The sequence below is a fragment of the Onthophagus taurus genome, chromosome 6, assembly GCF_036711975.1.
Source record: "Onthophagus taurus isolate NC chromosome 6, IU_Otau_3.0, whole genome shotgun sequence".
Classification (NCBI taxonomy): domain Eukaryota; kingdom Metazoa; phylum Arthropoda; class Insecta; order Coleoptera; family Scarabaeidae; genus Onthophagus; species Onthophagus taurus.
The window spans coordinates 22,110,852-22,138,695 of record NC_091971.1 but is presented as its reverse complement, the minus strand read 5'-3'; the positions used below and the strand labels follow the sequence as shown (position 1 = coordinate 22,138,695).

The following is a 27,844-nucleotide window of genomic DNA, read 5'->3' as shown; positions in this document are numbered from 1 at the left end:
ATTTATTTGAGAGAAAATAATAAAAAAATTTCAATAAAACGTTTATTAAATAAATCTACGGGTTTAAAATTTTTAACAAAAAAGAAATAAACAATTATTTGGTACATCGACAATCACGAATTATTACGACAAAAATATGATAATAAAAAGTAACGGACTTTTTTGGGGGTAAGTACCTTTTGAAATCTAAAACTAGGTATTTTAAGGCACAAATTATATGTTCCTTTTTTGTGTTTATATCAAAGTATTCTACAGCTTTCTTTTAGTTTAAAATTAAGAAATCACATTGTTTTTATGCTTATTAGTAAGTGGGTTATTAATTAATTAATTAATAATAATTGACCCATATGGCAAGAGATGATAATTTTTCTTTTCCAACTCAAAGGTCTGCGTGATTTGTTGTAGATGGACCAACTTGACTTCTTGCTTCTTCAGGTAACTTATCAGGCATTAATAATATTTCGGTTTTTGTACATAAATATTTAAGGGAATTAAAAACAACTAAAACAAAAAATTATTTTTTTAATTAATTAATAAATTAAATTAATAAACATTTACTTGGTCTCAGATCTCCTAACGCGCAATGTTGCTCAACCCAATGAAAAGTAGTTTTATATAAATCTTCTAAACTTGCGGTTGAAACAAAATTATTAAACGAACCCAATAAAGGTTTAAATAACAAACTAAAAATCCAAAATTTCCAATTTTCGTTTGTTCGAATCCGCACGTACTCATCAAACATCTCTTGCATTTTTAAATCACGCTTTTTTGATGAAATGGGAGCCCCCGTTGCGGGTAACAAACACTGACAATTACTTATAGATGTAGTTAAACTATCGATTTGTTGCCTTAAACTATCCATTTCATCTTTAAGTTGTTCCCTTTCGTTTCGTAATTGAACGATATATTCGGCCCCTTTTTGTAACATCGCCGCTTTGCTTAATTTAGCGTTGGGATTTTGATTTAATGGTGGTATTAACGAATACATCACATCAAAACCATTTTTAATATTGTACCTTCTTTTTTGTTCTGCGTGGATATGTCCGGCTCGTCTTTGTTCGCGATGTATAGGCTCGCGATTTAACGATTCTAAAGAACCGTGGGGTGATGTTGGCGAACTTAAAGAAGGATTTTCTTGTATTATACTTGCGGGTGGTGATAAAGAAGTTTGTATCTAAAAACAATATTTATTAAACTCATTTTTTATTTAAAAAATAAATAAAATTTACCTCCGGTGATTTATGTACAGCAGTCATATTAATAGGGGATATTATCACAGGACTAGTGACGCATAATTTAACACTAGAAGGAATTGATTGTTCCTCTTTGCAACGAATTGATTCTGTGCTTGTGGAAGACATAGTTTGAGCATTACGATATAATGATTCAGAACCTTTTTAACAAAAATGTTTTTAAAACAACCATTGATGTTTTACTATACTCTATTTTTTAATTCGGAGGAGTGTTTTTAAATTGAAGCGCCAAAAAGAGGGGTTCGAGTTAAGCTCGCGTTTAACATCTCAGACCTCTTAGAGGAGGATGTACAAGGGGCCCGTTGGGGCCTAGGTGCCGCGTATAGTATACGCACTCCCCGTAACATACAAGAGGGGTTGTTATTGGTCAGTTTTAAACAAAAATTACACTAGGAAAATTCGACATGTTGCCGGCCGCCTAGAAACATTTGAATCCGAATGATTCTAGGTCTTGTGTTGGTTCTAGTGATAGTGTAAAACTAGAACTAACACTAGACCTACAACTAGAAAGTTTTGGGTTTAGCCGTGCGTCTGTAGACTAGAGAAATAAGAATATACAACATAGTAATATCTTATGCTAACTAGCGCTATCTACCACTGCCACTAGAACTAACACAAGACCGAGAACTAGAAACATTCGGATTTAGCCCCACGTCTCTTAAGACGGCTAAACCTGAATGATTCTAGGTTCTATGTTAGTTCTAGTGATAGTGTAAAACTAGAACTAGAAAGTTTCGAGTTTATCCGCACGTCTTTCAAGATGGCTAAAATCCGAATGATTCTAGTTCTAGGTCTTGTGTTAGTTCTAGTGATAATGCTAGTGTAAAACTAGAACTAACACTAGACCCAGAACTAGAAACATTCAGATTTAGCCCCACGTCTCTTAAGACGGCTAAAGCCGAATGATTCTAGTTCTAGGTCTTGTATTAGTTCTAGTTTTACAGTATCACTAGAACTAACACAAGACCTAGAACTAGAATCATTCGGGTTTAGCCGTCTTGAGAGACGTGCTGCTAAACCCGAATGTTTCTAGCTCTCAGTTTAGTATTAGTTATAGTTTTACACTATCACTAGAACTAACACAAGACCTAGAACTAGAATCATTCGGGTTTAGCCGAGACCGTGAAGGTCATAACGACTTTTTTCATTTGGTTGTTTCTCAAACCAATTTATACCACTTCCGAATAAGAATTCTGCTAAAACTTTACCATAGACGGAAGTTACAATAAGCGATATGAAGAACTTTTTCTTGGGTTGTTGATATTGATGGGTCAAACTAAAAAAGGTTGTAGGAGAGATTACTGGTTAACAGACCCTTTGGTTGAAGCACCAATATTTCCTAAAACTATGAGCAGGATGAGATTCGAACAAATCCTTACATTTTTCCATCTCAGTGATAATGTACAAAACGCACCTAGTAGAGACAGACTTTGCAAAATTAGACCTCTGTTCGATTACCTTATTCCAAAAATTTAATCTATATATGTAGCGAAACAGCAATTATTACTTGATGAAGTAATGATATCATGGAGAAGACGTCTTAGCTTCAAAACATATAATCCGGTATAAAGATTACAAAAAGTGAATGTGAGTCTGGACAAATTTGCAACTTTCAGATTTATTCGGATGGAGGACAAAAACTGCAATAAACTATATTATCAGTCTTGCATCTGTATTTTGGTTGTTGGTATCATGTATATACAAGGTGAGTCGAGAGGAACGGATCAAACTTTAGGAGTGTATTGTACGCTTGAAAATAATGTAAAAAAACTCATATGTTGTTGTCTGATTTTAATTTTTTTTTTCATTTTCAGCAAGAGCTTTTAGTAAAAGAAGCCGGTAATGTTTAGAAGTTAATGGCGATATTTTCGTACAATTATTAAAGTAACGCTGATGGTCAATATTTAATGTTAATGTATAAGATTTTGTTTAATTGTAGTTATTTAATTGTACAATACACTCCTAAAGCTTGGTCTATTCCTCCCGACTCACCCGGTATATCAAGATAATTACTACAACACCGTTTCGACAGCTGGTATATTATTAGAAAAGAAAATGCTTGTATGTTGTACCACACGAGAGAACCGTGGCTTGCCAAAGGTACTAATAGAAATGTCCAAGAATCTTCAGAGAGGGTAAATGACTTTTGTATGATTGCCTTCTAATAAAAATATAACCGGTTTCCAGCATTTCATGCATGTTTTGATAAATTTCCCACTATGAGAAAAACTACAACAAATAGGTATAGGAATGTTTATAGATTATTTGTAGATAATTATATTCCCTTCCTGGTAACCTAATAAAATATGGGGCGTTCCATTTAAAATTTTGGACTTTCTTGCCATTGAATGCTGAAAAACGGTAATTCAATTTAAGACCATCCCTGTATAAGATACTCTGATACAACAAATGACAATCTATTTAATATCATCTGAAGAATAGTCGTGCCAAGTTAGAGCTTTCTTAAATGAATATTGGCTGAGATATGGGGTTTTAAATAATATGGTGAAATATGTCAAAAAAAATTTTAAATCAAAATAACTCAATAACTAAAAATGCGCAGATAATTAGAAGGTGCAATAAAAACTATAGCATTCCATATAAAATAACGAAATTGTGGTCTACTTCCGGTCGACCGGAAGTGGCCACCATCTTGAAACTACTTTAGATCGAAAGATCGATATGAAATGAATGGAACAGAAAAAAAAAACGGGTGTTGTTGAGTTTTTGGCGGGCACTGTATAAAAAATATGTTCAAAGTTTAATTTCATTCAGTATAAATAAAATTTATTGGAGCTTATTTAAAACATTGTACTTTCAAATTCATTTACAAAAAAAATAGCTGGTGACATGACATAGTTTCTGTGCAAAATTGCCGGTCAGCGAAGTATTAAGACGGCTGGTAGGTAGTAGGTAGCACTACTTAGCAGAAATATCACTATATAACATATTTTTATTGAACTAAAACTAAAAAGTTTCGGGATTAGCCGTGCATCTGAAGAAAAACTATCACTAGAACTAACACAAGACCTAGAACTAGAATCATTCGGGTTTAGCCGTCTTGAGAGGCGTGCGGCTAAATCCGAATGTTTCTAGTTCTTGGTCTAGTGTTAGTTATAGTGGTAGTGTCAGGTAGCGCTAGTTAGCATAAGATATTACTATGTTGCATATCTAGTGTTAGTTCTAATTTTACACTAGCCTCCAAAGAAGGTGTAATGTCATTTTCATTTCAATCTTCAAAATCACTTGCACTATCGGATTCTATAACATTTCTTTTTTGCCGTTTTGGTGGTATAATGTCAGATTCATCACTTTCGGAATTACTACAACTTATTTCGAAATCACTCGGACAATCAGATAAACTAACCGCGTATAATTCATTGAAATGTTCTTCGCCGATACGTTCCATCATGGTTGAAATTTTTGCAATTATACTAAAATTGTGATAAAAACCTTTTAGGTTATTACCAAGAAATTTTTTTGTTATAAAGCGAATTAAAAGCGAAATTTAATCTGAAAATTTTGAACAACCGCTTTTAATTTTGTGTTAATTAGCTACCCACTTATAAATGAATAAATTTTCTTTTATCATTTTTATTTTTTTCTTATTTTTTTTTAAATTTTGATATCTCCGAAACAAAGAGGAAGTTTGTCTTCATGTTTTGAAGAAAATTGCGGTTTTCATTTTGAACAGCTGTTTTTAATTTTGTGTTAATTAGCTACCCTCTTATAAATGAATAAATTTCCTTTTATCATTTATATTTTGATATCTCCGTAACAAAGAGGAATTCACCTATAGGTGATATACCATTTTTTGATCGTTATGATCCCCGGAATATATGGTATAAGCTTGTCGGTCGAGTCACGGAACATCCTGTATAGGATGTTTACAGGGTGTTTCATAATATATGCGCAGGACTTCAGGATGTGATAGCTTATCCAAAAATTTGAAAAAAAATTTCTATCAATTTACTCTCTAAAATGCACCATTTTCGAGATTTTTGCGAATATCTCCCTAACCGTTTATCGTACAGAATTCATAATAAGCTAAGTTTTATGGGAGAAAAAAATTGTTTAGTCATAACTAGTGAAGATTTTGAAGGGGTACTGGTTGTTTTTCTCCCTAACTTCTACGCCACTGGAAAAAGTAGACAGAAAAAAAGAATGAAAGAAAAAGAGTTCCGGAGATATTCGCAAAAAACGATTTTTTTTATTAAATTTCAACACCTGTATCTTGAAAATGGTGTATTTTAGAGGGAAAGTTGATAGAAACGTTTTTTCAAATTTTAGGACAAGCTATCACATCCTGAAGTCCTGCGCATATATTATGAAACACCCTGTATATTAGTCATATCGAAATTTTAGTGTAAAGTCAAATTATATTGACATGTTGTATTTTATGTGGGACAAAGTAAGTAGGTACGCCCTGGTTTTTATTATGTTTAGTCTCGTTACTACCATCTTCTGGTTAAGCTATCTAGGGGATTATTACCATGGTAACGGCTATTTTTGTTTATCTATAAGATAAATTTAACAGTTTAATTGAAATTTTTTTTTTAAAACTCCCGCAAAAAAATAGCTTTGAAAAATTACACTGTGTAAACGTGACTTTTCATTTTACTCCTGGGAATTAAAAAATAGAGTATACAGGGCTTCTCAAAACTCCCGGGACGGAGCTATAAGTTTTGAACGAGTGAAGAAAAATGTTTGAAAATTTGGGGATTACTAAAGAGTCATAAAAACTACATTCTTAGATAGTTAAGCACTTCCATGCAATATGGAGTTTTTTGGGAGATGACCACCAATACATTTTTAAATAGCAACCCCTGTCTAGTTTTCCGTTATTTTAAAGGTAATGAAAGAAGAAACACAACCCCATAAACCAAAACCCCATATCTTAATTCTTTCAAGAATTATGAGGGATTGCACGTTTATTACGATTTTTGTAACAAATGTTCAAATTCTCGACCTTCTTCGGTCTCGCAATGACCCAAACGCTCATAAATGGAATTTTGAACCATCAGGAGCATATCCCTAGTGATAGTGGTGGTTCCCTAGTGATTGGAGTGACGAAAATTCACGTTTAATAAGAGAAGATCATACTCAGAGACCCTTCAAGTATGCGATTTTCCAAATCATTTATTGATTCTGGTTTTGTTGCATACACTCTACTTTTCAGAAACCCCCAACAGAAAAAAATCGAGTGATGATAGATCAGGAAATCATGGTGGCCACTCAATTTCACCTGTTCTACCAATTCAACGGTTTGAACCACTTATTGTTAATACCATGTCTGCATAGGCTATCTCCAAAACTAAAACAGATAGAAAAAAAGTAGCTTACATGTCGTGATCTCGTTTTTCCAGAAAATGCTAATACCTAATTCATCGTCTTTTGTTTTCGCCCTATCGGCAAAAACTGAAAATTTGCGAAAACGACAATCGCGAATATCTCACTTATTAACAACGATGGAGTATTATAAATAAAACATTATATGGGCAACTTTTTACGAAGAATTCAGTGGCGTAAGTAGAATTTTTTTCCCATCTTTTATTTTCGAGATTTTAGACGTAACTTTATTTTTTTAAATGGAAACCATAGTTGGCTATGACCTAAAATAATTTGTTATTTTCTTTTGATAACAAATATATATAGTTAGTGGGGTATATTTCTTATAGTTATTGAATAATTAACAAAAATGTATTTTGTTCTTTCTAAAACTATTGTATGTACCGTATTTTCTCGAATCTAATCCGCACCCTTTTTACAAATTTTATATGCTCTAAAATCAAATGCGGATTACAATCGAGTGCGGATTAGATTCGCAGTCGTATAGTTGCGATTTGGAAAATAGTAAAATAAAATCGCATTATAACAATAACGCTGTTAAGGGTTTTAGAACGATATTTACATTTTTATGTATCATTTTCTGCCCATATTTCGTCATCTTCGGATCTGTCCAAAGCAGTGGTTATACAAAACTTCTTAAATGATGTTATAATTGTTTTCAGGAATCGTTTTCCATGTGTGTTCCTGGTCTACGACTCCATACTCGTCTTAACCATTCCATCATCAGCTTTTCCATTATTCATCCTTTTATTGTGCCCTAACTAAGACGTCATTCGGGAAGTCTTTCGGATTTCAGAATGGTTTTTTTCTCAATATTAATAATGACAGCAATTTTTCCCCAATTTTGTCACTTGTTGCTGCTAGCATACTAATGTTATGCACAATTTTTCGCAACCACTCGTTTCTAAGGAAATTGGGAGGCATATCCAGATATAGTGCCATTTCGTCGGCATTCACTGTTTGAGACAAATTGAAATTTTTTTGAAAATCATTAGGAGCTTTTGGGAAATTGTAGTTTGTCCAACCTTTGCTAGTATTAAAATTACAGACAGAGTAATCGAATTACAATTAATGGACTATATTACGGAATACAACCTTTTACCGCCTACATAGTCAGGTTTTAGAAAGCATTATGGCTGTAATACAGCTCTGTCGAATATTGTGGACGATGTCATACGAAGCACAGACCAAGGAAAATACACTTTGATGTGTCTCTTAAATTATTCAAAGGCTTTTGATGCTATCAATCATGCCAAGCTTCGCTACATTGGGTTTGATGATCTTGCATCGGGGTTAGTTACTTGCACAGTTACTTGACGGGCAGAATGCAGTGCGTGAAGGTGAATGGTTGCGTTTCATCGTTTCTTTCGACAACATCCGGTGTTCCTCGGGGTTCAATTTTGGGTCCACTGCTATACTCACTTTACACATCGCATTTTAACAGATACATAAAAAGTTGTAATCATCATTTCTACGCGGATGACACCCAGTTATATATCTTTTCTGCCATCGGATGTCGATGATAGGCGTCACTGCCTTTGTCTTAAAGCTGCTAAAACAGAGCTGATTTTATTTGGGCCAAGAAAGGTGATAAGTGATAATTCTGTTCGAGATCGGGTCAAGATAGTTGTCAACAATCAAGTATTGCCGCTGAAGGATAAACTTGGGTGTCTTATTGGACGAAAATTTAAACTTTAATAAACACATCAATAAGTGCACTGCTTCCGCGTATGCTGCTCTTAAGCTGATTTATGGCGGTCGGTCGTTCCTCAATCGTAGAACAAGGGTGCTTTTGTGCGAGGCCTTGGTGTTAGCGCATTTTAATTATTGTGATACATTGTATGATCAGTGTATTTCGTATCGTTCGGGGACGTCAGCATGTTTCGCACAAATTAAAGGATTTGAGTTGGCTCAACATGAAAAACAGGCGCATACTTCATTCGGCGGTTTTGTTCTTTAATATAATTACTTTGAAGAAATCTCCATACTTCTTCAATAAAATAAAATTTCGTACCGATGTTCAATTGAATATTCGATTCAAGGGCACTCGTACCCCGCCGATACATCATCACCAGCTATTTAAGAAATACTTTTCATACCAAATAACACATATTCTTAATGATTTGCCATCAACTATAAAATGTTGCACTTCTTCAAGGTTGTTTCGTCACAGAGTGAACGGCCGCTTGTCTCAAATTCAGAATGCATTGTAGGGCGACAGGGATCGGGGAGTTTACGCTTAGTAATTAATTATGATTTCACCATCGGGTCTTTTTCTTTTCGTTTTTCTTTTCTTTTTCTCTCTTATATATTTAGAATTAGTTTTATTAGGTTTGAGTGGAAGAGCAGGTGTTGTTGGAAGAGCAGGCTGCACCTGAACTCCGCCTAATTTGTGCTGGCTTAATTTATAATAATTTTATGTATATATGTATACTATGCATAAATATATTATTATTATTATATATTTATGGTTAACAACAAGCATCGCATCATTTTGTTGTTGTCGAATTGCTCAGAGAAAGATGCGGATTACATTCGCAAACTAAATTTTTTTACCATTATGCATTTTTAAAATCGGGGTGCGGATTACATTCGAGTGCGGATAAGATTCGAGAAAATACGGTATTTAGAACTTAATGTTGTTATGGTGATAACCATACCATAATGGAAAACATTGTTTCCAATTATTGCCAAAGTTTGTAGTAGTATTTAAAAATTCACTAACAACTCTGGCATTATGTGCTGGTACTCCGTCATATTGAATATATATCATTTGAGACATATTTAATGGCAAATTGTCGGCCAAAGGCTCAATGTGCTGCCTTAATATAATAATATACCTCAATAAAGTATGTCCACGGAAAAGGTGTTGAATAAAAAAAATTTTTTAATTTTTAATTTTATCGAAAAATGTTAATCTTGATAAAAATTTTTGTTAGTTCTTAGAGTAAGATTGGGATAGAAACATTTAACATATTTTACACGCGGTGTTCAGAAAACTAAAAAAACTTTAAATGATATAAGAGTAAAGTGCATTTATTTAAGAAGATTATGAAATAAGTTACTAGGAAAAGTTGTTCAAAAGTAAAAGGTAGTCTCTAATACCAATTTTCGAAAAATCGGCCTACATTTATTTATTTGTGATCATTACATTTATTTTAATATCAATTAACTAATTCCAAATTAACAATGCACATGTTGTAAGTTTATTTACTCAAACACACTACCACCCTGTTGGGCACATGCCTTTAAACGAACAAGTAATTCATCAAAACTTTTTCTAACCTCATGTAAAGATATTAAACCAACATCACCTCAAAACGCATCCTTTAATTGATCAGTAGTGGCATTTATTTGAGGTGTGCGATAAACAATTTGTTTCAATTGGTCCCATAGGAAAAATCCAGTAATGTTAAATCTGGACTCCTAGGACGCCACTGAACTGGTCCTTGTCTCCCAATCCAATGGTCTGGAAACGTATGGTCTAACCGTTGCCGCATAATGTGCTGGGCATCCATCTTATTGAAAATGAAATGAACAACTGTATTTTAATGGAAGATTGTCTAATTCTGAATAACTTGACGACAACATTTTTCGCCTTTCCCATAATATTGCACCAAATAATTTTTTTGCTGTAAAGTAAGCATTTTAAGCTGACAATACTACGGCCAATAAAGTATAAAAGCGAAGTGTCAATAAAGCTTGTCACTATCAACGCCTACTAGTACAAAAATGATCACAAATAAATAAAAGTAGGCCGATTTTTTCGAAAATTGGTATTAGAGACTACCTTTTACTTTTGAACAACTTTTCCTAGTAACTTATTTTCTTATCTTCTCAAATAAATGCACTTTACTCTTGCACCATTTAAAGTTTTTTCAATTTTCTGAACACCGCGTACAAAATATATTAAATGTTTCTATCCCAATCTTACTCTAAGAACTAGCAAATTTTTTTATCAAGATTAACTTTTTTCGATAAAATTAAAAATAAAAAAGTTTTTCCTATTCAACACCTTTTCCGTGGACATACTGTATATTAAGGCAGCACATTAAATCAGTTTAAGTTTTCATGGTAGATAGTATATGCCAAAATTCTATTATCTAAAAGGGCACACCATACATTAAACCCGAATCTTCTTTGAACACTCAGAGACTTCATCGGTTCAGATAACATTTTGAACAAACAGCAGATTATTTAATTTTTCTAAATATCATCTACAAAATTCTAATCTTAGATTGACATCTCGGGTACGTAAATAATGAGTTAGCCCCGCTTTATATGGTTTATATTTATTTTTCTTTCATATTCGGGAGCAGCGGCTTTTGGGTCAGACGTCTTGTTCAATTTCTCTGCAAGATGTTGATGGATTTATCGCAACTGAAGCCAACACATTGACTTCATCCTCTTGCAGGTCATTTTGGTATGTTTTTGCACGTGGTTTGGGGAAAGACCAAAAATCCATTAAATTTTCTGATAACCGGCTGAAAATTCTTGCGTGCGGTTGTCTTCTTTCCGGATACCTTGTGAAATATAATTCCGCGGCTAACGGCGCATTCTTCTCTGATAACATGTAGCATTCCATCATGTTACCTTTTTCATAATTTTCGAAATTCATTGTAAGGTTTTATTCAGTTTTGTTATACTTTGACACTTAACATGCTGATGCTCCATACCAGCACATAATGACAAAGTTGTTAGCGAATTTTTAAATACAAACTTTGGTAATTATCTGATACATTATTTTCCATCATAGTATGTATGGTTATCACCATAGCAACATTAACTTTTAAATACATACATTAGTTTTAGAATGGTTTTAGATAGAACAAATAGTTATTTTTGATACAAGATAGCGAAATGACTTTTGCATTCGAGAATGAAAGTTGAAAAGAATGAAAAAAATCGTTCGAGAATGCAAAAGAATTTCGCTGTCGTGTATCAAACAACATTTTTTCGAAAACTGCGTATTCTAAAGTTATAAATTGATAAAAAGACCAAATTTAGGATAATGACATTTAGAATTCATTTAATGTTATGTCAAAAACTTAACGTCACATCGATTTAACCTCACATATTGAACAAATGTACTATTATAAATTTGCATTTAAACATGAAATGAAATGATAAAACAATTAAATGTTGATTATTTTGTGTTTATAATTTGTTCATAACAATAAATTAACAATTAATAGTATCAAATTCTTTGATTGTCGTAGCTAGACGTAAAAGTCTTTTGCGTCCTGGACGTAAAAGACTTTTATCTACAACTATTGAATTATCTATTCGTTATACATTTGATTTTTGACGGGTAATGACACGCATTACCCATGACTGACAAAGTGTTGAATAATGAAGCCATTATTCCACAGTTCTGACACGGCCTACTAATCAAAAAATAAAATATTAACAGAAATGACAGCTTTCTTATATTGAGGTTATGTGTGAAATGTCTATCAAGTTTTTTTTTTCCTTTTTTTTTGATTTTTTTTTCAAAATTAAATAGTTGTAGATAAAGTATAGTATTCAACTTGCGTATAATGGATGTTACCCACTCAGATTACAACACTCGCTCGCTTCGCTCGCTCGTGGTTCAACTTCATCTTCGTGGGTAACAGCCGTCATTATACGCTTGTTGAATAATATACTATTTTGTAATTCGCGACGGCAATGAAAGCTATTACAGTACTCAAACGGGTGCGGTAATGAGACTCCTTACAGCATCCAATGCTGTAATGAGATTTTAGTAACATTTTATGGAACCAATTCAAGTTGGTGACATTGGGCCATTAATTTTTCAATGTGACAATTTTGTCTATGGATGTTTAAACACGTTCTTAGCATCAAATGCAAGGTCCACAATGATGAGGACATTGAACTCTGAGCAATTTCTCTTATATTGGGAGGTGTACATGAAACATTTTTTTCAGGTGAATACATTTTGTGTTTTTACAATTTTTAATTGTCAATTCAAATTTCTATTTTCAAGTGTTACGGTGTTACCAACTGCTACATACCTATTTCCCTACATTGCCAAAATTTACTTTATTTTTGTTAAAAAAAAAGTATAAAAACGCGATTTACAAAAAATAGCATAAAAAACACGTTTCATAAGACTTAAAGCACTCATTCATTAAAAAACTCGTGGCTTCACTCGTGACTTGAATTCGTGCATTGCAAGCGTGTCTTACGAAACTTGTTTTTTAACATACTATTACGTCCTGTTGACAAAAAACTATCGTTTTGATGGTCGCTAAGTACTACGCAAAAGTCAACTTTTAATAGCAGTTTTCGAAAAAAGAATTTTTGTTAATTATTCAATAACTATAAGAAATATACCCAACAAACTATATATATTTGTTATCAGAAGAAAATAACAAATTATTTTAGCTCATAGCCAACCATGGCTTCCATTTAAAAAAATAAAGTTACTTCTAAAATCTCGAACATAAAAGATGGGAAAAAAATTCAACCTACGCCACTGAATTCTTCGTAAAAAGTTGCCCATATAATGTTTTATTTATAATACTCCATCTTTGATAATAAATGAGATATTCGCGATTGTCGTTTTCGTAAAATTTTCAATTTTTGCCGATAGGGCGAAAACAAAAGACGATTGCTGTTCGCAGTTTTCAGCATTAGCATTTTCTCGAAAAACGAGATCATGACATGTAGCTACTTTTTTTCTATCTCTTTTAGTTTTGGAGATAGCCTATACGGACAACGAAATTGGGACGCCTGTACAGGATGGGCAAATTTGGGTGTTATTATAGGCTATTTCACAAACTATAAGAGATACGAAAAAATTAGGTGCCATGTCTCGGTCTCTTTTTCCGAGACTAATTCAATCCCGCAAAGACCAAATCTCTATCTTATTTTGTTTTAAAGTTATAGCCGAAAAGTCAAATTTTAGCGATTTCAAAAAATGCTCATATTTCGTTTATTTTTGAAATTAGAGAAATGGGGCTAATACATTCTACAGGCACCTTTTTGAGTAGAATATACTGCCGTTGAAAAATTTTAAACATAGCTGATAATTTTTGAGATATAACATAAAGTTGTATTTTATGATGTTATTGAAAAGAGCATATTTTTAGCTTTCCAATGATGGTGTGATACATCATTGCATGATGTATCTGCAGAAAATAAGCGTTATTTTTCAATTTTAAAATATTAAAGATTAAGATTAAAATTTTTAATTATAGTAGGCGAGGAAAACGCTAAATGCTACTTAGTCATTTCATTCATGAATTTTACGAAACGAGTTTCCCGTTTAAGAAGTTCCGCATTATCTTTAAATAAAACGATAAAATGAAATATAGAATATATTGCAGTCCGCATATCCCCATTCAAACGGTGTTTCAATGGAAAGTCCGTTCCCAGTTCATGATCCCTAATTTTCCTCTATCTCACCTAATTTCAAAAGAAAAGATTGCTGATATCAAAAAACTTCTAAATCTTATGTTTGGGTAAAACTGGGAAAATACTACCGAAGATTTCATTCATTGATTCTGAACTGTTCTAACCTTACAACCAGTAAGTTTAGTAGAAGAAGATGACAGTTTGTGACTGTTCAGTTCCTGAAGTTGTCCATATTTAATTATTCATTAATTAATATATTTCTTGTACTTTTAATAAACAAACTTTACTTGCTAACCATTTTTTATTGGTGAACAAAGTCAGGGATAAGACGCCGAGAAAGTTAAATTAACTACATATTCAAAGTTTTTATTCGTTGATACAAAACCAACTTTATTCTGTCACATTCGTGCAAAACCATATGACTACGGAAAGGGGGCTTATGTGCGAAAATTTAATTTTATTTCTACGAAAAAAAATCTAAAATTAAATTTTACATTTTGCGTTTCTACTTTAAAGACATTAAACTTTCGATGCAAATAGCTCAGCCGCGAAGCGATAGTTGCGAAGCTGAGGTTCATTGAAAAGACCGCACTTTACACTATTAGAAGATTCAAAATCGACCTCTTGACACCTAAACCCCCTTTCCATAGTCCAGGTCACATATATTATAGCCATTAAGTAGTATTTATTGTCCGGACCCGCCTGCTATAATCAAAATTTTGAACCATGGCGCTTACTATTTTGGAATTGAACATTAACGCTTATTTTCTGCAAATACACCATACATGCGATACATTATTGAAAAGCTAAAAGTTTGCTCTTTTCAGTAACATCATAATCAAGTATAGTTTGTATTTAAAAAAACACAACTTTGCATTGTATCTCAAAAATCATCAAATATGTTTAAAATTTTTCAAATTGCAGTATATTCTACTTAAAAAAGTGTCTTAAGAACGTATCAACCCCATTTCTCTAATTTGAAAAATTAACGAAATATGAGCATTTTTTGAAATCACGAAAATTTTACTTTTTGGCTATAACTTAAAAACAAAAGAAGATAGAGGTTTGGTGTTTGCGGGATTGGATTTGTCTCGAAAAAAGAGACCGGGACATGGCACCTACTTTTTTCGTATCTCTTATAGTTTCTGAGATAGCCTATAATAACACCCAAATTTGCCCACCCTGTACACTTGGAACCACTTGATTTTCTAACAGTTGCAGATATCTGTCTCTGTCCAAATTTTCATTAGTAAAAAATGGACCAATTACATTCTCTCCCATAATACCAACCCATACATTAATTTTCTGTGGTCTCTAAGTATGGTCTTCTCTTATTAAACGTGGATTGGTTCAAAATTCCATTTATGAGCGTTTGCGTCATTGCGAGATCGAAGAAGGTCAACAATTTGAACATTTGTTGTAAAAATCGTAGTAAACCTACAAAAAAACATGAAAACATTTTATTTTCCCATTTGGTAGTCAACCCCTCATAATTCTTGAAAGAATTAATATATCGGGTTTTGGTTTATGGGGTTATGTTTCTTTTTTAATTACCTTTAAAATAAGGTAAAACTAAACAGGGGTTGCTATTTAAAAATGTAGAGGTGGTCATCCCCTAAAAAAACTCCACATTGCATGGAAGTTCTAAACTATCTAAGAATGTAGTTTTTATGACTCTTTAGTGATCCCCAAATTTTCATGTTTTTTTTTCACTCGTTCAAAACTTATAGCTCCGTCCCGGGAGTTTTGGGAAGTTTATATTAAAAAAATCCTTACTATTTGTGAGCAATTGTGATAAGATAATATTATTCGCTGGACTAATTAAAGAAGGGTCACTAACGGCAGATTGTAAAGGTGGAACCCTTTTAAGCGGTTCCCGCGTATTCGATCGTGACCTCCTCACTCTTTGTATTGATCTGATCCCGTTAACTTTTTCCTCTTTCTACTCACCAAAAACGAAAAACAAAAACATTGATAATCAGAAAAGAAAATAATCGAACAATTAATTTAAAAAATGATATACCACCAATTGAGGAATTTTACTTTGCCCTCCTGGAACCGGATTTGGCTTCTTATAATTTTCCTTGTAACCTTTGAAACCTTGCTGCGTCTGTTGCGGTACTGAAAAAACAACAGCGTAACAGGGTTTTTGAGCTTACAACTTAATAGTTTTTCAAGCGGTACATTGCAACACGGTTAAAGTCACTGGTGTTGACATCTCAGCCATTTGATAATCGGGGTAGTTGGTGGTTTGTTGGGGTCCTTTTTCTTTTGATTTTACACTACTCTTGGATATCACCGAATATGTTGGTTGCTGTAATAAAACGTCGTTGACGTAGGGTTGTTGTTGACGATTCGTTTGTAGTTGTTGGACATCTAAAATTGTTGTAGATGAGCTTTGAAATTGTTGTATGGTACTCGAAGATAGATTTAACTAAAAATTTTTAATAAAAATAAAATTGTGACTTTTTTATAACAATAATTTACATTTATGTTGTTTGAGGTTGATGCTAAATCTAGTTCTGGGTAATTCCATGGAAGCGATTTATTATTACAAACTGGTTCTTCAGGTACAGTAGGTAATTTCCCCGATAAAATATCTAAAAAAATTAGTTTCTTTTAAATTTGGTTCTTTTATTAATATTTTTGTTACCTAAACCTTCAAAATCCATTAAATCGTTATTTGGTAAGTTTGGTTGTAAGGGCCCAAGACTTGGTTGGATAAAATGTGATAAACCAGCTTTTGCTAATTTTGATAAAAATAAATTAATAATTTCAACATTAAAAATATTTTTTGATCTCACCAATTTCTCGAGTATCAGGAAAAGCGAATGGTTGATTACTTATAGTTGAAAATAAAGTGTCGCTCATCAACCCCATATAATCTTCATCAATGAGCATATTATGCTCTTGATATGGGAAATCATATCTTAATAATTCCAACTCCAAGAGCTAAAACAAATCAAAATAAAATAAGTAACCATAATTACTCAACAGGTGTTAAGTTAACCATAGATTTAAAAGGATACTTTTCTCAACTATAATAGAACATAAAAAATCAGAATTAATTGAGACAATCTTCTGTATTGATGAAAGTATGATCTCAGCACATAATTTCGTTAAAAAAACTTGGACTAACACAAGTAGGTTATGAATATTTATAGGATTTTTCTATTATCTGTCTGACCGAAACGTGGTTGAATGCGGGTTTTTTTAGCGCAGAGTTCATGAATTCGAGATACAATGTCTTTAGGGTGGATCGAACTGAGACTATGGGTATGCTCGGTGGTGGAGTTCTTATTGGGGTCAAAACTAAGTATATAGCATGTATCATCCGTTTGGAAACTGAACTTGAAATACAAGCAGTTAGGGTAAATTTTGGTAATTTGTTGATAATATTAGTGGTATCATATATCAGACCGTCTAGTAATGCAGACGTGTACCAAGAATTTATAAACTTAATGACTAATTTGTATATAACATACGAAGCAAACTTTAAATTTTTGGGAGATTTTAACTTGCCATTAGTTACAGGTATTGGGTTTGGCTTTTATTCTATTAATAATACTAAGGGCCGATCTTACAAAACAGTTTATACCGCTCCGTATACCAAGAATAACTAAATGTTAGTATAAACACTAGAATAAACGTCTTACAATATCGGCGTATAGCATAAGTAACGGTATACGGCGCAGGATAGCTATACCGTGCAATTCAACGCGAATAGCTTATACTAGGAATAAGTCAGAGACTGTTTGACATTAACTATAATCAATCAGACGTAATAATTATTGTATGAATAACGCGTAATGCTGATTTTCAACTTAAAATTTGCGAGACATCCAAAAATAAGTTAAATTTGCGAAAAAAACTAAGGGTGATGAAATCTTTCCATTATTTTTCCCGGATTCAGTACCCAAAAATCAATGAAGATCGCCTTTCAGTTTCAAAAAAGATTTTTGATCGCAGGCCTGAGTTATTAAAACTAGAACTAACACTACACTTCGGATTTAGCCATATGTCTATTAAGACGTCTAAACTCTAATGGTTCTAGTTCTAGTATTAGTTCTACATTTAGTTCCATAAATATACAACAACCTAGCACTGAATAACTATAAAACTAGAACTAACACTAGACCTAGAACTAGAAACATTCGTGCGTCTGGAGACGCATGGCTAAACCCGAAACTTTCTAGTTTTAGGTCTAGTGTTAGTTCTAGTTTTACGTTAGTACTATCATCAGAATTAACACTATACCTAAAACTAGAATCATTCGGATTTAGCCATTTTTAGAGACGTGCGGCTAAACCCAAATGATTCTAGTTCTAGGTATAGTGTTAGTTCTACATGGTAACAGTGCTAGTGTAAAACTAGAACTAACAATAGACGTAGAACTAGAAACATTCGGGTTTAGCCGTCTTAAGAGACGTACAGCTAACCCAAATGTTTCTAGTTCTAGATCTAGTGTTAGTTCTAGTTTTACACTAGCACTGTTACTATGTAGAACTATTAATACCAAAACTTAAAAATATTTTGTTCACATTCATATTCGTAAGGACGTAAAATGAAAATGAAAACTGAATAATGGTAAACACTGATCAATTTGACAGTCGCTAAACGGAAACACCCACAGTATTACCAACCATTGGAATAACTATTCTGGCATAAGAAAGGCTTTATAAGATCGGCCCTAAGTATAATAACTTTGGGGACTTCCTTAGCTTTTGTAATTGCAAGTCGTTGAATGATATTCCTAATGGAAATAGTGGAACACTGGATTTGATAATTTCCGATATGAACCTCAGCCCTCATTAGAAATTCAGATAAACTGTAATATAGAAAAAATAGTATTAACTCCTAAATATGTATACGTGATTTTCGGAAAGCTGATTTTTTGGATATTTATCGAGACTTAAGTAGTAATGAGACGTAAATGACTCTGTAGATGCATTCCACAGCATACTTAATGAAATAATTGAAAAGTATACACCAATGAAAAGAGTTTGTTCTAGGAAGTATCCTGTTTGGTGTAACTATGATATAATAAAAAGTATTAAACTTAAAAACTTTCATCACAAATTTAAAAACATTTCTGCATAGCATATGGATAAATTTAAGGAGTTAAGAGCTAGCATAAGGCATGACATTGGCATAGCATACAATAGCTACACCGCTAAGGTGGAAGAAAATATTAAGAATGAGCCAAATTCTTTTTGGAATTTCATTTCTAACAAAAAAAGAAACTTAAATGAAGCAACGTGTGTTCAACTTTCTTCTGCAGAAAATATAAGTATGGCATTTGGTGAATATTTCAATTCTGTTTTTGATAATGTTTCTACTTATATGCTTAATAAATATGATGAATCCCTTCAAAGAAGCTCGTTGAACATATTTACATTTAATCCTATTTCGAATAACGAAATATTGGAAGCAATAAGAAAGTTAAAGCCAAAAAAGGCACAAGCACCAGATACTATACCCCCTTATATTGTAAAGGGTTGCAAGAGTTTTTTTTGTTGGCTCTCTCTATTATCTTTAACCTAGCAATTTCCACCTGTACGTTTTCTTTACATTGGAAGTGGGCAAAGATTGTATCTATACACAAGTCTGGTTCTGTAAGTGAAATCGTCAATTATAGATCAATTTCAATAATATCCTGTTTTGCAAAAGTCTTCGAAAGCATTATACAGGGTGTCACACAAAAAACGCCCCAAGCTGTAACTCTGTCATTTATATTCCGATTTTCATAACCAAGGCATCAAATGAAATGGTTTGATGAATACTATGATTCATGCTACAAATAAATTGTTTTCAAGGTCATCTTCAATTTTAAGCGATTATTCACTTTTGTTTTTCAAATTGCTCTATATATTTTTCTTCAAGTCATTAGATAGAGATTGTTTTTCTGAATCCATTGATGTACAATACATCCATTTTGAATGTAATTTTAGCACAGAAAAGACACCTGTATTGCCAAATTAAGGTTGATAACGATACTAAGATATATGACGAATTGGGTATTGCGAGTGAGTTTAATGTAGACTTTAGAGACGTTGCCGAAAAATTATTGAAAAATTTGTGTGCCATAGTAAAGTGACCAAACGATCTAGCCGTTCTCGGCACCAAAACATACTTCATCATGTTGCTTAAGCATATTCTAAATCCTAAATCGACATCTCAAAAATCGAGTGTTTTCTGATTTTTGAACAAATGTCTGCTGGAGCAGATTTTTCTAGAAAAATTCGAATAACTCGAGAACTGCAGAATCAAATTGCAAAAAGTAAAATTATTTATACACCTTGAAAATAGACAAATCCAAATATGTAAAAAATATATAGGGTGTTCCATTTAAAAAACATAAAGTAGGTGGCGACTTCCAGTATAACCGGAAGTGCTAGAAATCTGAAAATATTTTAGTCGAAGAGAACGCAATTGATTATACTTAAATCGGAATTCTCAAATTTTTATTTTGGCCAGAACTCCAGAAACGTCTAATGACTGATCTCGCTGAGACACCTGTATTTGTCTACTAAAAACAAACTCATACTAAATAAAAAACTAAAAAGTCCACGTGGTACGACCTGTACATATAAGTGCCGTTCGTTAATATCTGAAAATCAACGCCAGCAGATTCATAATGATTTTCGGAAAAAATGTTTTCTTGAGAGTGTAAGAGGCAGTTCATTAATTCTTCCGTGTTTACTAAAAATATAAAACGACGTAGACCAAAAGACCCTCTATCTACAAAAGTGCCTACACAACAAAATCTATACTATAATTTCTTCATTGAAAACAAAAACATCCGAATCTGTAAATTATTTTTTTATAAACACTTTATCGATCATCGAAAAATTTCTTTATAACGCTTTAAAAAAGAAGTCTACATGTAATATGTCAGTACCTGATCAAAGAGGTAGAAAAGTATCTATCAATAAAATTTCTGATGAAGTTATTGAAAAAAATCACTAAGCAAATTAACAGCTATCCTACGTATGAAAGCCATTATTAAAGAGAAAGGTCTGTAAGAAGTATCTTGGAGATGGCTTAAATATTTCAAAAATGAATGGGGTTATATTGCGAAGAACTTAGGAACAAAAGTGAAGAAATGTCCTTTTAGTAAAAATCTTCAACGAAATGTTTAATTTGTCGTTCCATTTACCAGACAAACAACACGTCTGTGAAGTTAGCACCTAATTTTTAAAAACTTCAAATTTCTCTTGAGTTCCTATTGCACCCCATTGAATTCTATAGTTCTCTACTATTTTTAATAATAGTTCCGCAAAAATAGGCAAAAAAATCGATATCGACTTTTTGGGGTGCTAAGTTCACAAAACGAGATCACAAAATTTGAAATAACTCTTAAACGAATGTAGGTATCAAAAAATGTTATCAAAATGTCTTTTAGAATTTGTGAGGTGTTATCCAGAACTCCTGGAACTTGAACCTGAACTTTTACCTGAAATAATTGGATTAATTCTATTCGTAATTGTAAACAACCCCCATTCAATGTATTCTCTATGGGTCTAGAAGATTTTAAAAATTGTAGTACATTTTACTCATTATGAACAGCACCATTCATATCAAGAAAAATAAAGTAATGAAGGAGAACAGTTTAAATTATCCAACGTTGTTTGGCTCCAAATTAGACGAGAAACATTAGACGCCGAAAACGACTATGTAATAAAATACGGGGGATGCCATTTAAAAAAATGAAGTTATGGTACTTCCAAATTTCGAAAAGTTAACGTGCCATAGTAAAGTGACCAAACGTTCTAGACAGCCGTTCTCGGCACCAAAACATACTCCATCATGGTGCTTAAGCATGTTCTGAATCCTAATTGATAACCCAAAAATCGAGTGTACTCTGATTTTTGAACAAATGTCTGCTGGAGCAGATTTTTCTAGAAAAATTTGAATAACTCGAAAACGGCCGAATCAAATTGCAAAAAGTAAAGTTATTTATAAACCTTGACATGAAATTAAGACATTCTAGAAAACCTATAAGTAAATATGAAAATCTTTTAACCCTTCTTAAGTGGGTTCCTGAAGAATATCAGGATTACTTTAGGAATTTACCTTTCGCTAAAGAGGCCCCAGAATTTCCTAATGATGATTAATAAGTTTTAAAGTTTCAAATTTTGACTTGCCGACATATACCTTGATCACTGTATATTTTGGTTGTTGTCAGAAGATAACAAAATCAAGGAATATAATTACATACATAATCTAGCGGCTCAGAATGGATTCCCTAATAAAATAATAAATAATCTTTTTAGAAAAGTACATATTCAAGCAGATCCACTATATGTTAAACATGAAAAAACAAAAAACATATACAAGCCTATCACTTTCAACAATATCACTTTTAAATCAAGTTCAATCTTCTCAAAGTATAACATTTCATTGGCATTCTCCAACAACAACAATTTACTTCGAATCTTTTTTAACTATCATAATAAAAACAACGATAAATTGAAGGAAAGTGGGGTCTACTCTATTGCATGTTCTGTGAATGTATTTATGTTGGACAATCAGGAAGTAAGCTTGAAAAGCGAATTCAAGAACATAAAACCAAAGAAAACTCAAACGTTTACAAACATGTAGCAGAAACAAAACATAAAATAGATTATGAAAATGTGAATCTCATTCATAAATGCGAAAAAGGCTTTAAGCTTGATTTATTGGAATCATTGGAAATTCACAAACATAAAGTTAAAAACAAACACAAGTTACTTAATGAACAAATTCAATTGCAACATAAACCTCTTTACATGTCTTTAAAAGACAACATCATAATACCAGCTCAACAAAACAAGTTCTTCCTCTTTCAAATATTTCAATCATTCCGAAATGCAACCAGTCGTTTCTTCATAATGATCAAGTATAGAAATTAATAACATCTATAACAAACTTTTTAACGTGTTCGTGACTCGTTTATATGTAGAAATGTCATTTACATTTTAAGATATATATGTACATTCGTCGTTTTAAAGAATTTTTTAATGATTGATTTTTATTTAACAAACAAGTTTCCAAAATAGTTTTATTGACAGTAAGTTCACGTTTTATATTTATTTGATTATCACTAACCATTTTTATATATACAGGGTGTTTCAGGTTTTTGTAGCAGGACTTTAACAGTCGATAGATCTTTTAAAATTAACACAAAAACTTCATATAAACATAGGTCGACAAACGCTTTGTTTTTGAGATACAGGGTGTTCAAATTAAATTTTTAAATTGATTTTTATTTAATATTACTCGTGTATTTCAACCGTTTCTTTTCAAATTTGGTATACGGAGGTTTTTTGGCATGAGAACGACGACTATGGAGTCCGTTTTACTATAGCCGACAGAGGGCGCTCTGTAACGTATTCTTTACGTTTTAAAATAACAATAACTTTTCTGACAGTTTACTTTTTGGCTTTTTAAATAAAAATTCTTATTCTGTGTACTTTTTTAAACAAAAAAGGTACTCTTATCAAAATGCGCTAAAGTTGTTCGTTTTCAAGATAATCCGCTTTTTATTATTCGATATAGACCAACTTTATTAGAGGATACTTAACGATAGGTATAATAATGTGTGCCATGGAAACAAAGTAAGTTCACTAATGTTTCAGTTTATTAATGTTTTTTAATCTGAATAATGCAAGAAAAAAATTAAAGAAACTGTTGAAAATGTGAACCATTTTGATGGATTCATAATTCTGACCGACGAATGACTGACCGAGTAATATTATTTAAGAACGGCCTTATGTCATTACAAGCATCCTATTAATAAGTTCATCCCTTGTGGGGACAGGTGTTTCATACAGTTTTCCTTTCAAATATCCCCATACAAAAAAATCTAAAGGATTAAGATCTGCAGATCGTGGGGGCCATGCAACTGGTCCACCACGACCAATCCATCTTGCAGGAAAATGGTTGTCTAACCAACTTCTTACCACCCTACCTTTCCTTTAATAAAATTAGTCTATATCGAATAATAAAAAGCGGATTATCTTGAAAACGAACAACTTTAGCGCATTTTGATAAGAGTACCTTTTTTGTTTAAAAATGTACACAAAATACATATTTTGATTCAAAAAGCCAAAAAGTATACTGTCAGAAAAGTTATTGTTGTTTTAAAACGTAAAGAATACGTTACAGAGCGCCCTCGACCGGCTGTAATAAAACGGACTCCATAGTCGAAAATTTGAAAAGAATCGGTTGATATACACGTATAATATTAAATAAAAATCAATTTAAAAATTTAATTTGAACACCCTTTATCTCCAAAACAAAGCGTTTGTCGACCTATGTTTATATAAAGTTTTTGTGTTAATTTTAAAAAATCTATCGACTATTAAAGTCCTGCTACAAAAACCTGAAACATCCTGTATATAGCTTCGGCTAATGATGGGAAACTGAGTTTTTCCCGAAACTGGTACCGTTAAAATAAATTATAAAAAAGCAAGTAATAAGTTTCATTTTCCATTTTCAAAACGCAGTAAGTCCAATAATTTTGTAAAAATAAAGATTTCTTATAAAAATATGCTATTAATGAATATTACAGACTATTAATATTAAAAAAATACCGATATTTCCGAGCTTTATTTGCGAGGTAAGAGCATGAGAATTATTAATTATTTCAATTTATTATTATTTGAAGTTTTGGACTTATGTCCCTTTCGCTTTCAGGTACAGATATACAGGGTGGTTCAGGTTTTAATCGGGAAACTTTACTAGGATGTAGTAGTTGCCAAAATAACACAAATTTTTTATATAAACGTAGGGTCGCAACTCTTTTGTTTTCGAGCTATGAGCGATCAAAATTGAGCTAAAAATTTACATTTTGTTTTGTATTTTGGCTGTAAGTAAACCGTAGAATTTGAAAATTTGTACGTATGTATTACTGGTTAAGACCTTATTTTCAACCATACCTTAAACTTCCCCAGCGCCCTCTAAGGGGATGAAATTCACCACCCCCTTGATTTTTTTATAAGAACTTTTTAACGGTATGGAATATTAACATAAAAAAATATGGGTTGTAAAGCTCATTCTTTAGTGGTACTTTTTGTCTCTTTAGTATTTTCCTTAAAGTTAATAGTTTCCGTGTAAAAAAATAAAATATCGTGCCATGTACCGCTATGTTTAGCTAAAATTATTCTAAAAGTTGGCTCTGAGAACTTGTAAGTTTCATTTACAATGAATCCTCATAATTGTAGATGGTTATTAATAATTTTTGACTGTTATTAAGCAAGAGTAACAATTTTTTAATATTGTTTAAAACTACGTAATTTGTTCAGACAGGCATTAATCTTATTTATGGTTTTTCTTATGAAAATCACAACTGATTGGTGTTATTTAGTTAGTACTAGATCCTAATAAGTGCACAACTTCCCTAGCCAGGTATAAAGATAAAATTTTTTTTAATAATAGCAGCGCTTTACAGTACAAGGTAGCATATTTTATTTTTTTACGCTAAAACTATTATTTTTAAGGAAAAAACTAAAGAGGCAAAAAAGTACCAATAATGAATAAGCTTTACAACCCATATTTTTTTATGTTAATATTCCATGGCGTTAAAAAGTTGTTACAAAAAAATCAAAGGGGTTGTGAATTTCGTCAAACCACCCTGTAGATTTGTAAAATTCTGTCTTAAAATTGTAATCTGCTGGATTGAGTTTAGATAATAAGACCACATATGCTTTCTTATTATCATTGAGGGGAAATAAAATATAGCATAAATTATTCAGTTACACCAGCGGTAGTGTAGTGAAATATTTTTCGCTCAGTAAGATAAAACGAATTTCAAAGTAAATTTTGATTCTTTTGTGACTACAAAAAGGTAGGAGTCTTTAACTTTACATTTATTTTCGTTCTTTTTGATCATGTCTGATCTTTGAGGTTTTATATTTTAAGCCTGTTTCGCCATTCTAAGATAAACATCAACAAGATTTGTAAGATAATTTGGCTTATTTTAGATTATGATGTCATTACAAAAAATAATGTTTTTGGATTTCTGATTCTGACTCAGAATCCCATTCTGAAACATAATCCATTAATTTATATCACTAAAATATAATTAAATTATAAATAAATGACACAAAAGTGATTCTGAACCTCCTTTTTTACTTTTAAATCTATGGCTAACTTCATCCTTAAATTATTCATCTTACCAAATCGTTTGCATCCTTTTGATGTCCAAGACTTTGAGTTTTGTAAAACATTCTCCATTTTTTATATTCAGCTGTAACAGCGGCTAACTTTCTTTTCCAATACTTACCCTCCAGGACAATTGCCTTAAATTGTAATAATAAAATTATTTTTCTTAAATAATGTGTAAAAAAATGTATTTACCTCAGGTTTATTATGTGTGTCAACATCTAAAGGTGATGCAAATTGACAAATAAGAGTATTTTGCTTCCTGATAACTGTTAAAGTGGTAAATTTAATAAAAAATGATAAAAATTAATTTATTAAAACATACATTGCATATGCCAACATCTCCAAATAACATTGTTAAGTCGAATTTTATCCTTCCATCTTAATCGAATTCCTCTAAATCTATTCCATTTTGGTGATGTTAATTTCTGTCTGGATAAAAAAATAAAAAATTGTCAATACAATTTAAATTAAAAAGAAATTATTAATCAAATAGATAAATCTCCATTTTTTATCATTTTTCTTGATAATTTGTAGTAGAGATATACATTTATATGACCAGATAAAATGAACAATAAGAAAAAAAAACATTTTCTATTGTGTTATCTTTTATGCTTAACAAATTAGATTACACAAAAAATGTGTAATAACTAGTTAAATTATTTCATATTTTGAATTCATTCATAAACTTGATCTTACCTGTAAGCTATAGACATACATTGAAACAAAGTGGATAAACCATTTTCAATAGCAATAGGTTGTAACCGTTTATTATTAACAAAATGATCCATAATCACATTGGTAGCCACAGAACTTTTCTGTAGATCCTTAATCGCAATATCTGGTATAGGAACAGCAGTATCGTCGTCGTCTTGAGCCTCAGCTTCGAAATGAGACACCATAAAATGTCCCGAATGAATCGCTTCCTTATTGTTGCCAGGTGATTCCATTTTGCGAGTATTTTCCGTAACATACATATTGATGGGATTTAACAATCAAATGGGAGGGCCCCCGAACTATAAGGAAAAATATTTTCACAAAAGATGTCGATACAGAGCGTTGTATTTCCGAGACTGATCAGTAATCGTGGCCGCAATAAAGATCAAGGACTGATTAGCTGGGTCACACACACCGAAAAACGGGACTGATTACAGATGTTGTATTACATTTTCCATAAATAACTCCGCCGTAGATAACTCTCAACATACGCGAAGTTCGATACGTTTAAACAGAGCCCCTTTCGCCGCTATCTTCTCCCCGGAATCAATGTACAAAGTTTATGAAAAGTTATTTGGTTATGTCATAACGAACTAATTATTTTTATTTTTAAGAATACTTGTTTGTTTATAAACACGTAACATATTTGTAATCATTGAGGATAAGGTGCAATTTTTAAATGCTTAAATCGTTTTATTGATAGCAAAGTAAACCACTGATACACTTTCTGACATTTCTAAACGCTTTGGAATGTAAAACTGGGTTTTATGCTAATCAATGTTTACGCATAATCTAATTTATTGGAATGTTGCAAATACATCACGTTTTAAAAGAACAAACTTAAATTTAAAAATTAAAATTTAAAAGATTTAAAAATTTTTTTAATTGTCACTTTGACAGATGTCAAAAATTAACCTAAAAATTTATGACACTTCTTTATTTTACTAAAAAATAGGGGCAAATTATTTATTCAAAATATTAATTTATTTAAAAATTTGTTATAACTGCAACTTACA

At 32.0% G+C, this 27,844-nt stretch overlaps 1 protein-coding gene across 3 annotated transcripts; it reads right to left on the bottom strand.

Annotated features, from left to right (window-relative positions):
* Nucleotides 1-28: 28 nt before the first annotated feature.
* Nucleotides 29-27,370, bottom strand: LOC111423028 (MLX interacting protein mondo). Of its 3 annotated transcripts, none has more exons than XM_023056279.2 (13): nt 26,811-27,370; nt 26,437-26,543; nt 26,307-26,380; nt 26,126-26,248; nt 16,769-16,916; nt 16,618-16,710; nt 16,452-16,564; nt 16,149-16,398; nt 15,988-16,085; nt 15,741-15,906; nt 1,230-1,393; nt 559-1,174; nt 29-501 (listed from the first exon to the last, which is right to left on the bottom strand). In XM_023056279.2, the coding sequence occupies exons 1-13, from the start codon at nt 27,086-27,088 to the stop codon at nt 380-382; spliced, it is 2,352 nt and encodes a 783-aa protein (XP_022912047.2). In that variant the 5' UTR covers nt 27,089-27,370; the 3' UTR covers nt 29-379. The 3 variants fall into 3 exon arrangements, with proteins under 3 accessions (XP_022912047.2, XP_022912049.2, XP_022912050.2); XM_023056281.2 differs by having other exon boundaries at nt 15,991-16,085; XM_023056282.2 differs by having other exon boundaries at nt 16,624-16,710.
* Nucleotides 27,371-27,844: the final 474 nt, after the last annotated feature.